At 42.2% G+C, this 17,072-nt stretch overlaps 1 protein-coding gene across 1 annotated transcript; it reads left to right on the forward strand.

Annotated features, from left to right (window-relative positions):
* The first annotated feature begins 165 nt into the window (after window positions 1–165).
* dcp1a (decapping mRNA 1A) lies at window positions 166–13,358 on the forward strand. The gene is made up of 9 exons (XM_083974794.1): window positions 166–338; window positions 676–716; window positions 1,865–1,992; window positions 5,339–5,405; window positions 5,564–5,702; window positions 6,042–6,128; window positions 7,310–7,879; window positions 8,391–8,609; window positions 11,194–13,358. Exons 1-9 carry the CDS (start codon window positions 171–173, stop codon window positions 11,272–11,274), a joined length of 1,500 nt encoding a protein of 499 aa, XP_083830920.1. The 5' UTR covers window positions 166–170; the 3' UTR covers window positions 11,275–13,358.
* Window positions 13,359–17,072: the final 3,714 nt, after the last annotated feature.

Raw genomic sequence — 17,072 nt, forward strand, 5'->3', positions numbered from 1 at the left:
CTTGTTTCTTTTTACCCTAAAGGACACAGGATGTCAGGATTAATGTGAAAAATGTTATTGGTCCTGTAATTCACCAGGAGGTGGCGATGATATGGTTTCAATTTACCATAAATCCGATGACAGCCTAGCCACCATTTCCGGGGACAGCGGAAGTTTTGAGTGTTTTGCAGATGCACGAGCGTGAGGAAGCAACAATCACATCCAAGATGGAGACCGTAAATGCTGGCCACATGATGAGCCTAGCAGCTCTACAGAGACAAGACCCGTACATAAACAAACTGCTGGACGTCACTGGCCAAGTGGCGCTCTACAACTTCAACTCCAAAGCCAACGAATGGGTAAGAGTCTCGAGGCCTAAAAACGGCTTCATGGCTTCTCTTAGCATGCTAATGCTAGCTCAACGAAAACAACAAACAACAAAAAACACAAATTAAAAACAAGTTAGTATTTATCAGGCCGTGACGTATCCGCACACTTTCACGTAAACACCATTTTGATACGAGTGTCAGCCTGCATGTGTTTCACTAACTTGTTGGTTATAAAATGAACGTTAGCTTACCTTAGCTAACACAGGCTAGCTGGCAGCGACTACAGTCAGCGTCCGTTGCCTTTATTCGGCAAATATTCGGCTCAGCTGCCGTCGTTTCTGACGCACAATGTTACTTTTCATTTCAGGAGAAGACCGAAATAGAGGGCACGTTGTTTGTTTACGCCAGGTAAGCACATAATCACCTTTTTGAATGTTGTTCCCTTGTTCAGCGTTGCGTCTCTTTGCGCTGTCATTTGACGTATTCAGCGCACGTGCAGGCCGCAGCGTTTGTAAACAAACGATACAGACGCGTCTGTAAACCTAAACCAGGCTTTAACGGCCTCTCCTCTCCGCACAGCCTGGTGCAAACAATGGCTCTGCATCACACTCCACCAGATTGTGTATTTCCATAAGTTGTGAATGCTTTAGATATTTGTTAACAGTACAGCAATTACATAGTTTCTTCATGTACTGACCAATTATGAGGTTTTGACCTATTTATTTGCTTCCATAAAGCTGGGGTAGGCAGAATTTATTTTAAAATTACAATATAAACTTTTTCTTCTTGAGAAAATTGTGTTTTCCTATTCAGCTATCAGTAAGGAAAGGTTTGTGTGGTTGGGGCGATCAGACAGAAGTCCGACTAGAGGCCAAAATCGAATTTTGAGCATAGCTCGATTAAGCTCTGCATGTAAACGTACTGAGTGATTCTCTATTCTCTGTATGCAGCAGCCTGAAAAGCCTACAGCTCCCCGTACCTTTGAACAATCAAATATATCCTGGTCTGGGGGTTCCTGATTGGTTGAGGGGCTGGCCCTACTCTGTTGGGAGGCTCTATTATGTCCTACCAATTTGTTAGGACCGACCAGGAACCCCCAGACCAGGATAGATTTGATTGGTCATAGAGACCGGGAGCTGTAGGCTTGTTTTCAGAACAAATCCTGCCTACCTCAGCTTTCAAGAGATGGTTCCAACATTTTGGCAAATTCACGTATGGCTATAATCCATATAGTCATAGGAGTAGGCTCATTACCTTGAATTATTGGTGCATGTTGTTTTGAGATCCACGGGGCAGAGACGCAAGCTGCTCAACAAACCCTCATCAAACTCACCAAATACACAATCCAACAACTCCAGCAATGTTTTTTTTTACACTATTCACCTGTAGTGTCCCACCTTAAGTAAAGACGCCACGAAACATTTCCTGTTCAGTCATTTGAATTGAATATTGAAAACTTTCACTTTGTTGATGAAAAGTATGATTGAGGAAGGTGATGCTTTCCATTTTGTCCTGTCAGATAATAATTGTAGTATTTCTCTTCTTTGTTATCCAAGGTCTGCCTCCCCTCGCCATGGCTTCACCATCATGAACAGACTGAGCACAGAGAATCTGGTGGAGCCCATCAACAAAGACCTGGAGTTCCAGCTGCAGGATCCCTTCCTGCTCTACAGAAATGGCAACTGTGAGTATTTTGTGGGGGTAGAAGTGCTAAGATATTAGATATCGTACACATTTACATGTGCTTAAGAGACCTATTCAGTGTTCTGATCCAGTTCTTAACTTTTTTGTGAGACCAATAAAACACCATAGTGCAAATACGATGTGCTTCAACTCCAGGCCTATTGATGCAAGGAGCATCTGTCTATGTCTCTCTGTCTGTCCGTCCATCTGTGTGTTAAAGGGGAATTGCCGTTTTTTACAATCTGGACCTTATTTCTAGCATAAAATACGATCATTTTCTCACCCAGACAACTTTGGTGTCATTACAAGTCCTTCCGACGAAATTAGATCCGGCCGAGAGCCGCGTATATCCATATAATGTGAGTCTACAGAGCAGCGGAATGCAGCCTCTAAATAACACATTATCCACGCGAAGCTCGTTCATTTCACCAATATTTTGTAATGATACGCTAGTGCTATTCCCCTCTGAGTCTGGGGTTAGCTGTTATCAACATCCGGGGTCTGCAGGTTGACCTACTAACCTCTGACCTGGATGACATCATCTCCGATGGCGCGGCTTGTTTACCTGAAAGTTGCTACTACTAATGCTATGGTTTGTTTCTGCGTGTTTCCGACTTGTCAGAACAAAATGAGCAGCTGGACAAAGTTCAGCTTCCACAGGCTTCCTCTCCTCAACCTGGACTTACTAAAGCTCCGGCTAGTTGCACTACAAATGGACCCGATTGCCGAAGTGGAATCGTTATTATCAGAATGAGCCGTGCAGCGGTCGGAGATTATATCATTTGTGGGGGTGGGAGGTTTGGGTTCATGGTTTTTCTTTGTCGTTTATGGGGTTTTTTTTGTTGTTGTTGTTGTGAGGCACTTTGTGCTACCTAATGTATGAAAAGTGCTATAAAAATAAAAGTTGATTTGATCATCCAGGTCAGAGGTTAGTAGGTCAAACTTCAAATGCTGTGCATTATGACTGGAGTTCAAAAAATCATTTCTGTTATTAAACTGACAGTAACCACATGTGTAGTTCCCCTCAACTCAGGTAATCTCCTGGTTGTATGTTTCACTTTACTGCTCTGACACAGCCTCACACTGTGAATTGCTTGTGCATTAGTTTTAAATAAAAAAAGATATAGTATATACTGTTAGTAAAAATTATTGAAATTTTTCAATGTACCAGTTTAGATGAACAATGTACTGCATTAGTTCTTTAAGAATCTCAGTCATAGCAAAGCAAAATTGAAATTGTAATGAAATATCTCTTTGGTATATTGAATCTGAACTTTATGAACCTATTCAGGAAATCGCTGACAATACTCAGTCCCAGAGATGTCCCTAATGTCAGTGGGAAATAGATTTAAAAGCAACATAATAGCTCTATAAGCTACGTACATTTGTGGTACAGAAGATTTTTTTATAAAACAACATATTCATTGTTCACGTGATTGAAAGCACCAATTCCATGGCTTTGACCTTCTCTATCACACATATATTAGGTGAAATTGGTACCTCTGAATAGGCTGAGCAAACAGCTCCTCAGGGTCCTCTGGAACTCTTTTCCCGTCCTCTTGAAGCCGCTACAATGTCTTGGAGACGCATTGAGTAAGAAAAGCTCCTCTGAGGAGCCTTTTGCACTCATGACCTCACGCTCCCTCCAGATTTCAGCAGTATCAGCTCGGTTTCACTACAGAAGGTATCATTTTGCATCGGAGCAAAATCAACGGAAAAAACCCCCCTGTGCGTTAGCTTGTTGAATCTGATTACTTCTATAATTCTAAAACCTTTTTCCGCAAGCTAATTTTGCAGTCAGATAAGTCTTTTGAAATGAATTCAACATGAAGAAAGGTGAAAAGAAAGGAGCGATGAAAGTCCTCAGATCTTGAGAAAATAAGTGACAGCACCACCACTGACGTAATCCATCAGAAGTCTGAACACCAGTTTCATCAAGGCAACAATTAAGGAATTAGAATGTTTTCCCATTTGTTTGCTTATCAGGAAAAATAACATGGCGAGGGTCAATGTCAGAGTAGACGGCTCTGCTTTTGGACTTGGTTTGCCAGTCAGCTTGGCTGGTATCGAAGACATGATTTCTTATTTGTATCCAGGACAGAGCAGCTTCCAATGCAGTTTCAGCTCAAGTCAAAGTGCCGTCGTCGACATCTTTAATTCCTCAGAGTGGTGGGTCGAACCGAGAGAAATAGCAAAACAACGGTTAACAGTATCCTCAGGGTGTGTTGGAGAAGCCTCTTTAAGCCTGTTAAGAGTAAATTCTTCCCAGTAGTTTCCTTTCCTGGCGTTTATTCCATTGGCTTGTAATGTCACTTATCTGCTGCAGATCATTTGCTTCTTCCCAGAAACCAATTGGTCAAACACACTCCAGTCAGCGTTAGTTTGTTATCCAGGTTTCCAATGTTGAGAGAGAATATCTTCAGGAGGCTTCAAGGACCTACTTCCCCCGTGTTGCGAATTAGGAAAAGCCGAGACGTAACGATGAAGGCTGCATCAGGAGCAGGATGGACGCTTGATTGAAGAGCAACGACGGAAACTGCCAGGATGATTTCCACAGGAAGATAAAGATAACTTTTAATTTGTCTGCTGGTGAACTCCCGGAGTTAGAGAGCATTCTGAAGAAAAGCTCTACCTCTACAACTCTACCTGTTTACACCTCTCCGTATTCCCCTTGGTCGCACCAGATGCCACAGCAACACTCAGGTTGCTGGGTTACCATAGATGCTTCAGGGACCTTGAACATGCCAGTGTTTCTTCACACATACAAATGACACACAAGCAATGCAAAACTAACAGCTTATAACTGAGAAGCTGCCGTGTTGCTGTCTTCAAATGTTACAGAGCTTTTTAAAGGTTTATTACACAAACTTAGACAATAGGGGAAATACATTACACTTCCTGGGGTCCAGACACTCATACATGACAATCAAAACATAATACAATAAAATTACAGAATTGAATTAATAAAAAAAAATGAAATAAAATAAAAAATAACAATCCAAATGATTTTACAAATACAAAACAACTTTGACTTTCAAAACATTACATAAAGCTTTAAACTAGAAAAATATAAGTTCTTTACGAATAATGGGCTCTTTTATTTTCTTTTTGAATCTCCATTTATTTTCAATCTTAGTCGTATGTGGTGGGAGCCGAATCCAATTCGTCACTACTATATATACATTACATCATTACATCATCATTGAGACATCTGGAAAAGTTGAGGCTAAGTTGAGTACTAAGACTATTTTGGGTGGTTCTAATATTTCAATGTGTTATATAATGCTGCTGGTTCTGTTCTTTGGCCAGTGTAGACGATGTAACATACAGTTTTTGTTTTCTTGCAGTGGGTATCTACAGTATTTGGTTCTACGACAAAAGGGACTGTCAACGCATTGCTCAGCTGATGGTCAAGTAAGTAGTTGGACTCATCTCTTTTGTGTTTGAAGCCAACACCTAAAGGGTGTAAAAGACGACACTCATCCAAAGGCAGCTCTACTTTCATCAATACACATCTAACACATAACACTTGGGTGTGTAGACAAATGTGTCAAGCTCTCACTCTCCCGTAGGATTGTAAAACTAGAAGCAGACCACGCCCAGAGAGGGTCACCAGAGAGGGCGGAGCCAGGGAGGACAAATGGCATCGCGGAGCCACAGCCCATTGACATCCTGGAACTGCTGAGCAAGGCCAAGGAAGAATATCAAAGAGTGAGGAAACAAATACACAGCCACAGATGCAAACATGACTTCACCTAGGTTTTTAAAAGGCAAAGCATATTTGTTCACCCAAGTATTTTTGTACCATTATTTAGGTGTTTCTTGCCTATACAAAGCAATCAATTACAAGATCACAATTAGGTCATCTTGGATTTATCCATAAAAGAAACAACAACCCTGAGTTTAGATCACAGCCCGAGACCCAGGGCTCTACATTGCCTGTTTTCAATCTCTGTCTTTATTCTGGCTGTTTCCCAGAAATTAATACATTTCCAATACCTTGTGTGTATGTGTGTGTGTGTGCGTGCTTGGGGATGATGAATGTGGCAGGCTCAGTCAGGTGAAATGAACGGGACGACGGAGTCCAATCTGAAAGCAGCTGTCAACGCGACAGAACACACCAACACACCTGAAAAGGTATATACATGACTGTTTATTCTGCTGACTCACACACACACCGCTGCAGCGGGCAAAGAGAAGGGGACAAGCTTTTATTCCAGGTGTTTATTTTGACAAACAGGACATGAGACTAAATTGCCTTTTATTACATTAGCGTAGGTAGGGCAAATTGTGAGGAAAGACATCTTTTTTTTAATAATGCCCAAAGAACAAGGCAAACGGTTTTGACCACCACAGGGTCTTCCTTGAGTGCTCATGTTTCTAAAGAGAGGGTAAACCAACATCATGACAGATTTCACCATCATACTACAAAACGCACTGCAAGTCAGTTAAAGCGGCAATGTCTCATTTGTAATCATTAGAATAAAAACACACCAACCATTTTTGAAAAGCCAGTTAGGTGTATTCCATCTATAAGGCCTGGACGCATCAGAGCATCATATTTAAACAGTAGCTGCAGGGAAGTGTTGTTGACTGCCTTCACCACTGTCTGTCCAGTTACTTTAGAGCCCCTAAAGTTTGAGCACTCTGTCTGTAAAAGTAGTTTTCTTCCACAGGTGTCTTTGTGTATTATTTGAAAAACTACTGATAACCAAATCTGATATTATTGACATTTTAATGAACTCTCCGTTTCATTCTCCGATTCATTTTGTGCAAGCAGCACCGAGCCAGAGAGAAAAACACGCAACCTTCCAAACACATATTTACTACCACAGTGAGGAAGAGCTGAGTGCTGCCAGTAGTTGGTCCCAGTTTCAGGATCAAAGATGCAAACAAACATTTTATTTTACAGATTTAGAAGTCTACTTTTGTGTTAGGTTTCAGTAGGTATATGTGTTATGTTTATGTTTTGGATCCATTTATTAGTTGGGTGGAAAACAAAAACCCAATTAGTTGAGAACCTCATTATTTTAATGCCCCATTGAAAAGGGATCTTGTTGATTCCAGTTGGATGCATTCAATTACTTATGATTTTTTTTTAATTGATTAATTACTTTCCATAAAAAGTTTGAGAAAACTGTGAGTAACCAACAGTTATAAACCCAACAGGATTCTGTTGATAGAAAAATCTTTACATTTAATTTTGACTTGGTGAATGACTTGAACAGTGAATTATTAATGAACCTTCAGAATTAGTTTTGTCTCCATCAAAAGTTCATTTCCACAGAGTTTTTATGTCTGTTCTTTTGTCCCACCAGACCTCTCACACAATGGTGAAGCAGATCACAGTTGAGGAGCTCTTCGGGTCGTCCCTCCCGAAGGATCCCTCTCTACCTGCCATGCCTGCACAGAGCACCGCCACCGCTCCCAGTGACCCCTCCACCGTCTACATCCACACTCAGTCTTATCCCACTCCAGCCCAACAGAACCTCAGGTCCAACCAGCTGCGCCAAGCCCCCGGCCTGCTCCCAGCTCCTTACGCACTACATCCCAGCCCCGTTTTCCATTCAACCCCCAGGTCGGAACCCCAGCCGCGGTGCCCAGGTTCGCCTCTCGTGGCGCCTGCAGCTAGCTCGGAGCCTCGTGATGCGCTCCCTGGTCCGACGGCGGCTTCTGTCTTCTTGAGTCAGGAAATACTCAGCACACTCAAACCAGCGATGCCCCTGGTGAATTCAGACATGCACAAACCCATCCTCGCACCCAACTTCTTGCCAAGCGCTCTAGTCCCACCCCACAGTTTCCAGGAGCCCATGGGGAAACCCCTTCTCCAGCACAGCAAAGACATGGATGTTTTCTCTCAGCCTCCAAACCTGATCAAACCCGTGTCTGTGAGTTGAAGGATTTTCTCTGCATCCATTTTTGCAGACAATAACCTCATCATAGTGTTGTCTTTCGCACATATCTTAAAGGGATAGTTTTGGAAAATTGGCCCATTGCCATAATCCCTATAGTCTTAGAAGTACGTTCATTACCTTTAATTGTCGGTGCAAGCTGTTTTTAGAACAGCGGAGCAGAGCCGCGAGCTGCTCATGCGGTTTTGCATGAATTTTCAGCCCACGGCTCTGCTCCGCCAACTTTTAATGCAAGGCCTTATGGAATCACACCTCCTAAATTCTACTACTCCATTTATGAATATGTTACCTACAGGGCCCTGCCATCAGTCAGTGGTTAGGGTCAGGCGCCTGTCACAAAAAAACACTGGCAGGCCGGCGATGGGCCATCCTGCCACTGGGGCTTAAAAAGTGTTGTGGGTAGAAACTCTGTCATATGTTTACTGTTGATGATAATTATCAGATCGCTTGTTCTTGTCCTCACTCCTCCTTGTATTTCTGTTCCCAGGCTGTCCCTGTGAGTCCGGCATTTGGTGTTCCAGGTCCTGAGATTTCAGTGCTTCTCTCCCCCAGCGCCTTCCAGCAGGCCAACAAGACGACGACAGTAGCATCATCAGTGGCTCTCCCCAACCCCACCGAGTCCTCTACCTCTGTAGGAGCTGTAGAATCTCCACCAGCGCCCTGCAGCAAAACACAGCTACAAGAGACTCTGATCCACCTCATTAAGGTACAACAAGGGTGCCACGCGTGCTATTAACATCAAAATAAAAAAAAGACGAAAGACTCGAATTAAATTAAATTAATTTTTAATAAAATGTTTACTACTTCAGCTAACTACCTTTTTCCAGCAGTTAACCTTTTCTTTTTTTTTTCTCACACTGCGCCTTCCGTAAACTTCTCTTTGTATAACTCAACAAAACCCGTGTTGTTGTCAGATTAAATGTTTTCAATTGTTAAAGATCTCAAAACAGATTCAATTATATGTTGTGTTATGAGTGTCCCCAGGCACATTTTAAACTAGTGACACGCACTAGTGAAAATAATTCAGAGCTGGAACTGTTATAGGCATTACATAGTATGACCACTTGATCAGCTGCGGAGAGAGGGAGAGAGACCGGGAAATAGGGAGAAAGAAATTGGATTTTTTTTTTTTTTTCTAATTTTTTAATTTTCAAACTCAGTCTTTTATATACAAATATATCACATATACTGTAAACATCCAATTGTGCAACTTGGCTCCATCGTGGCTACTTGTGGCTAGGGCTGCCACGATTAGTCGACTAGTCACGACTACGTCGACTATTAAAATCGTCGACAACTAATTTAATAGTCGATGCGTCGTTTTTTTTTTTTTTTTAACTTTGTTTTTCTCTCAAAACTGCTGCGGCACCTTCCACACACGCACCCGCCGCTGCAGCCGCCCACCACACACACACACGAGCACTCACTCACTCACTCACTCACTCAAGGTGAGTTAGTAGTACACGTGTTCTCTCTTTTCTCTCTCTACCTGTCTTGTCCGTCATCAAGCGGCACCGGTGTAGCCCCCCACCGTCCCTCCCCCCCGCCGCCGCCACCACCGCCACCGCCACCGCTCCTCCCTCTCTCCCTCTCTCTCTCTCTCTCTCTGTGTGTCATTTTAAATGAGAAGCGATACTAGGAGCGGTACCGCCGCTCCACCGTTTTAAATCACGGACTGAAAAACAGCCGTTCGTCATTTAAAAATAAAACCGCGGACTTGTATTGGAACGTTACCGTGTCTGGTCACAGCGGTCCTGGTCACGTAATGAGCGCTCATCTTAACGAGGAAGTCTTCTATCCCGGCGTAAATCTACGTCAATATTTTTCGGTAGCTTCTCATCACAGTCCGCACCTTGCAGAGTTTGAGCTGCACCTCAGTTTCACTTGTTTTCATTTGACAGAGTTTCACACAGAACTTTGAGTCTTTCCATGTTTCTCCTTCTGTGACAGTAAAAAGGAACATTTACATTTCTTCAGACAAGACGATTGTCTTATAAACTATTCAATTTTTTTTTAACAGAACGACTATTATTTACACTGTGAGCACAAGTTATATTTGAATGATAGGCCTACCAAAACTTTATTATTGTGAATAATTCCTTAGTTTCAGGTGTCTACCTCATTTTATTTAAATGTAGCTATGTTTAATGCCAGAGACAAATGAAGGAAAGAAAAACCTAAAAAACCTTTAAGTATTTATTTTGGTGTTGTTTAGGCCAGTGCCTTATCCTTATTTTACTCAGCTGTTTGCACTTTATGCTACAGTTAAAGCTGCATATTTCATTAAAAGTTTAATGAACTATCATCTTAATTGTCTTTATTTTTTAGTTAGCATACCTTAAACACTTCAAGCTGAAAGCTATGGTATGAGAGCAGCTGCATGCTGGTGCGATAAACTGTATGTTTTACATTCAATTTACGTATGATTCGATTAGTCGACTAATCGAAAAAAATAGTCGGTGACTAGTCGACTATCAAAATAATCGTTTGTGGCAGCCCTACTTGTGGCCAATTGAAACCCATGAAATCTACATCTTTTTAATTCCTAGTTATTTACAGTATTGAATCATACAATTTAGGTAAAATTACTTTCTTTCTAAATTCAACACTTGGAAAGTCATTCATGTTTTCTACCAGATTGTGTCATTGGTCCATTTTTGGCCAAGGGAGCAATTTCATGTAATGTTCTTAGTTTCCAGTAGAGGGCGTATGATGGCTTACTGAATGATACATACATTACAAGCCTCAATTGAATCAGTTGCATGTAATGAAAACATTTATGGGGATTCCAAAAGTTATATTTTTGTCAGAACTGATAGTAATTTGAATCCTTAAGAGAAGTGCTTTTTTTTACAACGTGGACCTTATTTCTGGCATAAAATATGGTCATTTACTCAACCATATAACCTTTAGAATCCATTCGAGAGCGCGTATATCCATACAGTGGAAGTGATCGGGGCAACGAAATGCAGCCTCTAAATAACGCACTAGCGAATCATAACAAAATATTTGTGAAATGAATGAGTTTCGCGGCAAATAATGTGTTATTTAGAGGCTGCATTTTGGTGCCCTGATGACTCCAACTATATGGATATACGCGGCTCTCGAATGGATGTAAATATGGTAGGACTCCTGGTGAATCCAAAGTTATATGGGTGAGTAAACAACTGTATTTTATGCCAGAAATAAGGTCCAGTTTGTAAAAAAAAAAAAAAAGACACTGAAAACTGAACCATTGCCCTTGTGCAGTTTGTTGATGAATTCCCTTTCTTTCCTTCCTCTTTGTCTAGAACGACCCAGACTTCCTCGGTGCCATTCACGATGCTTACCTGCAGACTCTGTCCAAGGACTTCAACTCTATGAAGCTATAGTCCTGCTTCACCCATCGCCACTCTCACTTTTAGTGCCACAACCCCTTCATGACTTTTGAAAAGAACAGTGTTAATGGGGTTCAACAAAGTGCAGCAGGAAGGATTTTGACAGACTGTGCACTGCCAGTGTTCTATGGGGCATTCTAGCCATGCATGTGTTTCATCCTCTCTGTCCCTGCCTCACAACCTGGATTTTGAGTCTGTACCTGAACAGTGATGCTGGCCTGCTCCTCACACGTACTTTGACTTTTTGTCAGGGTACATCAAAGAGATACAACTTCAGATGCTGCTAGTTTTAATATCTAGAGGAGGGGGGCCAATGTGGGGCTTCATAGACCTCAGACCCTTTCGCTTCTGACCTTTGGACCGGTGAAACTGCAGCTCTGAACCACTGACACTGCTTTTCTCTTCGGAGTTCTTGCATTGCAGAATGGGAACACTTCAAACACCTAAAGTCCGACCACTTCTGAAGACAAAGACCTCGGTGTTTGAGACTCCAGAACTGTCTTGGGATTCCTCGCAGACCTCTGTAGCTTCACGAGGGGACCTCTCAACTTATTGAACTTTCTCCTTCAAAGTAATGAAATGAAATCGGCACTGGCAGCAGCACAGACTCTGATCAGCACCACAGCCGTTGTGGCATTTTGTGTTAGTCGTTTGCTCTCGACAGTGAGGATGCTGTTGGAAAATGGAGAACTTGCATTATTGTTTAGAGCAGCACCTGCAGCTAAGACTTGAGTCCAAGAATCAGTTTTTTGTTGTTGTTTTTTTAGTCGCAGTACTGCCTGTATCATGTTCTTCACACAAACTAGCCTCTTTGCTACCTTTCTCCACATTTCTCCTTTTTCCCCTTCTGTGTTGTTGAGCTGTCCTCCAGATGAGCTCGGAGCACCTGATGTTGGAGGGGAATGTGCACTAGATGGTTGCTGCAGTACCTTCAGGGATATCAGCATTTTGGAGCATGTAAGAACGGTACGGAGAGAGAGAGAAAAAGTTTATCTGAACATCCAACTTCTGCAAATGATATTTAATTTTAATATCACAAACAAAAATCATATTTCTCTTAAATTTGGACCCTTCTTTACACCCCTTTTTTAATATTGAATGGCTACAATGATAGGTGGAACTGATGCTTAACAGCTTGTAATGATCAGCTACCTCAGTTCCTGCTTCTTGGTGTATATTTTCAAGCCACAATTAAGTCAAAGACTTAAATACAAAACTAAGTTGTGGTAATTTGGCGTTCTTTGCAGTAAAATGCTACTGCAGCACAGAGACTTCAACTCAGTGCACTGTGCTTTGAACAGGAAGAAGCACATCTGTCCCCTCACTATTTGCAGTGCTGAGCAGCCTCACTCACCAAAGACAGACAGAAAATCGGCATTTGAAGATTTAGACGGGGGGGAAAAAAAGTTTATTATTGGAATGTGTGCATTTCTGACCACACAACGGGTACTAATAGGTTTCATTTCCCAATATGTTCAGCACAGAAACAAAGGATCAGGAAAACTGTCGAAGCTTGTGAAAGTATGAACATGTCTGTAAGGGCCCAGTGACACTTAGATGTCACAGATTATGGGACCTCTAAGGTTGGAAACTGGGAATCTTCTCCACCTTTATGATTCAAGGTATCTGAATGAGATTGAATGGGACTTGATGATTTTGTATTTGGTCCTGCTGTTTCAGTGGATGTGATGTTTACCCTCAGTAACACATGCCAGTCTCTTTCTCTCATTATCAGACATGTTGGAGTTGAGCTCAGTTCCAGACCGTTCGCCATGGGTTTTCTTTCCACTTTCATTTGGTAGGTTTTTACATTTAGAAGTAAATCAAATCCATTCCCCTTTTCATTTTTTCATTTAGGAGGTGGTTTCTTCTGGCATGTGATAATAAAATAAAGCCAGAAGAGCGAATGAAACACAGAGATTCTTTTTAATTCCTGTCACATATTTAAGATTTTTAGATTGTACATTTTGGTCAAACATCTTTTATTGACCAGATATGATTTTGGGAAAAAAGTCTTTGAAATTGCATTCATTTTCTAAAGTCATTCTGCATAATTTGGTTTCCTACTATTTTGTAATATTAAAGATTTGAAAATAGATATATATTGTTTTGTTTTGTTTTATGGCTGCCTGGAGAACCTGCTGTATTTTTGCTAAACTGTGAAAAAAACCTACAAAGATTAAACTGGAATATAATTTAGAATTATCACTGGATGATTTTGTATCAGTATTAAAATTATATCAAACGCCCTGTGAGAGTTTCCATGAAGATATCCCACTTTAACCTCGTGGAGGCAGACGGGGTGGGGGTGGGGGTGGGGGTGGTGGCTCAGTTTCAGAGAGTAGGTTTAGTGAAAACTCGCAGTTGGTCGACTCAGAGTTCTAGGAATCTCTTCAGTTCAGCTTTGATGATGATGAAATTCTTTATTCAGTCACATCACATAATAGCTACGAACATTTCATAATAGTTACAAACATTATCAACAAGGTAGTGACTGAAAAGGCACAGGCAGAAGCATAATGCTTATATATTAATGCCTGTCCTACATATGAAATTAAGCTACCCAGCATTCTTACTATATGAAAAACAAACAAGCAAACATACGTGAAAGCAAAACTAAACCAGAAAAGGACCAGAACCAATAAGGTTAACAGTATTTAAATCCAGTCTATGATTTAAATATGTAGTAGTAAAGATATTGTTAAATATCAGAGAAAAAACTAACAAAAAAAACATTAACATTTTCACTACATACCATTTTTTTGAAAACCGAAAAACACATTTGTAGATCCAGGTTAGCGTCATTCCGTAGTTTAACTCCAACAATAGATATACATCTCCTTTTAGTCTCTTTTCTAGCTTTTTGTCCAACAAATTTACAAACATCTCGCAAATTATATATTTGGACTCATGTATTGAGAAAAACCTTTGTACACAGACAGGGAGTAACTTTAATTTAGCTTTATACATTATTTTCACTATTTTATAATAAACCAAGTCATTACATTTGATAACATGGGATTTCATAAACAATGGATTCGTATGTTCATTGACTCTGTTGCTATGGCAGCATATTCAGTGAATCTAACCTGGTTACTGGCAGGTTTTCTTCAACTCACCCTGAGTTTCTCCTCTTCATCTGAAGTAGACTGAAAGCAGTGACAGACATGGTGTGGAAGAACCAAGTGATATCCAAGCACAAGGCAGGATTATTACACTAAGACCCTCACATCGACTGAGGGAAAACTCCCAGAAAACCCTTAACGGGGAAAAAACAGGAGAAACTTCAGGGTGAGTAAAAGTCCCTACTTAACATTAAAGAAGGATTTCAGCGTGAACCTGTCTCATACTTAGAGTTTCATACTAAATACTTTTAGAACTATGATCAACACACTTGTCTTGTGAAATATGACATGGCAGCAGTATGGCTCAGAGGAATGGCCAGAGGAATTTCAAAATAAAGTCTTGATATGTATGGATGTCTGATCAAACGGTTCACGCCTCCGCATCATTTCAAATACGGACTCACCAGAGACTAACATCACTGATTACAAAAGGTCCCAGCAAAGACTCCATAGCTGTGTCTCAATTCCAACACTTCCATGAGTACATTGTCATGTAATATAAGTACACGTACTTACTTCATTAGTGCTCAAATTTCGACAGTTAGTATTGTCTCAAATCCATTTCGGGGATGAAATTAAAAGGACGGACTGGCAAGAGATCATCTCCTCTAAAAATACAGAGGAAAACTGTAGGCTGTTCTTAAAGCTGTGGTAGATTGGTAATTATTATTAACATCGCCTATACGGTGATTATGGTCCTGTAGTCCGATCTACACAATATGAATAGCAAAAAGAACCAAAAAAATCCATCCAGTCTATCAGCCATAGGCCTGCATAGAAATTGACCAATGCTATCCATCCGTCACGGTAGGCTCGCATTGGCTCGTACCCTTCGTCCAATCCCCTCGTCTCCCCTGCTCCTCCTCGTCCCGACTCGACCCGCCTCGTCCCCACCCCTTTCCGCTTAGAAACTACAAGTAGTTTGTAACCGCCCTGAGCTACCCAGCCACAGACACACGAACCCATGAATTCAGCGCCTGGATTCAGAGAAGCACAGTACAGAAGCACAGAATGTGTTGCCGCCGTTATTACCGGTACCGGTGCCGCGTCAAGTCTCCCTGCTCCTCTCCCCGACACGCAGCCGCAGCTGCAGCTGCAGCCTGAGCGGGGTCGCTCTGCACACTGCACAGCCACACCGTGGCTCCGCTTGGCTACAGACCCCGGTCTTCCTGCTCCTCTCCCCCAGACACAGCACCCTGTGCTGGGCCGCGCGGCGAGCAGCCTCCCTCCAGCTCTGGAACTTTGCTCGGTGCCGCTAATGGCAGCGGTCCCCATACCGGTGGTCGCTGCGGTCCCGTTGCCGCCACCAGTTAGGCTATTGGTAGTTACGGCGACGACGGCAACTGGCACCGCCGTCATTACCGGCAGCTGGTTCACAGCGGCAGCAACAGGACCGCAGCAGGTACTGGCGCCACCGCCATTAGCGGCGCCGAGCAAAGCTCCAGAGCTGGAGGGAGACTGGTCGCGCCGGGCGACCGGGCACAGGGCGCTGTCTGTCGGGGAGAGAAGCAGGAAGACATGGGGGCTGGAGCACAGTGGAGCCGCGGAGCCGCAGTATGCAGAGCGACCCCGCTCAGGCTGCAGCGGCGGTGCTGATACAGCAGAGTTTATGTTGAACAGGTAATCTTTGGTTTTATTGTGGAAGTTGTGACTGTGAATCCGACATTTTACTCCACATTCAAAGCCGTGTTTGGTTTCTGCTGGCAGCAGGCTTGTTGCTCTGTTCTGCTCTGCTGAAGGGGGGCGTGCCGTCAGGAGGCTCCGAGGGGAGGGCCTACGAGCTCGGAGGGGGGTGCTCATCGTCTTTCAGATTGTAGACCATAGCTAATATAGTAATATATACAGTATATATATATATATATATAGTAAGATTGCTGAGATAAAATCTGCCTTTAGCAGAAGGGGGCGAAAGAGAGCAAAAAACACATGTCATCTTCCATGGTTAGATTCAAACTGTAGATCCACAAGGCTACTGAGATGTACTGGTCAGGGGGCGAAACATCCATTAACGGTGGCTCCAGCTGATGACCCTGCAGCTGACCCAAAGTGCACCGGAGGAGGTGCGACAGGCAGAGATGCCAAGCAGATACAACACCATCTGTACATCACAATTGAAAAAGGGGCTAAAGGGAATGGCAGAAAAGCCTGGCAACTTAACTATCTAATAAGTTACTAGGTAAAGATAACAAGCAGGATGACACTGCCCTAGAACTAAAAATGTATAATATCCTGGTGAAGGACTCCTCAGTGTTGGCCCAAACTTTTAATGAATACCAGAGGTGGGAGAAAGTCCCTATGTTGCAAGTCCAAGTAGAGTCTCAAGTCTTTGCTCTCAAGTCTCGAGTAGAGTCTCAAGTCTTTGCTCTCAAGTCCCAAGTCAAGTCCAAGTCCTAAGATTTTTTTTCAAGTCCCAAACAAATCGATTATAATTAATGATAAGTAAAGATCATGACCACGCCTCAATTGTTAAGTTGTTTATATTTTATTGTTAATGTTCTGCCACTTATTCATCTATTTATTTTTATTAATAGGTCTATTCTATTGTGATATGCTTTGTCAATATATAGGCACTGCCTTCTCATGCCAATAAAGCTATTTAAAATTGACGTACAGTAACACACCAGAAATCTTGTGTGATCAAACGTGATCTGACGTACTCTGTTGATG

The sequence above is a fragment of the Trachurus trachurus genome (assembly GCF_905171665.1).
Source record: "Trachurus trachurus genome assembly, chromosome: 7".
NCBI lineage: Eukaryota > Metazoa > Chordata > Actinopteri > Carangiformes > Carangidae > Trachurus > Trachurus trachurus.

Excerpts from the sequence above, each read along its gene's own strand:
- dcp1a (XM_083974794.1), top strand. The coding sequence starts at position 171 with ATGCACGAGCGTGAGGAAGCAACAATCACATCCAAGATGGAGACCGTA. Across the intron at positions 1,993-5,338 it reads GCTCTACAGAAATGGCAACT|TGGGTATCTACAGTATTTGG; the intron begins GTGAGTATTTTG and ends GTTTTCTTGCAG. Across the intron at positions 7,880-8,390 it reads ACCTGATCAAACCCGTGTCT|GCTGTCCCTGTGAGTCCGGC; the intron begins GTGAGTTGAAGG and ends TTCTGTTCCCAG.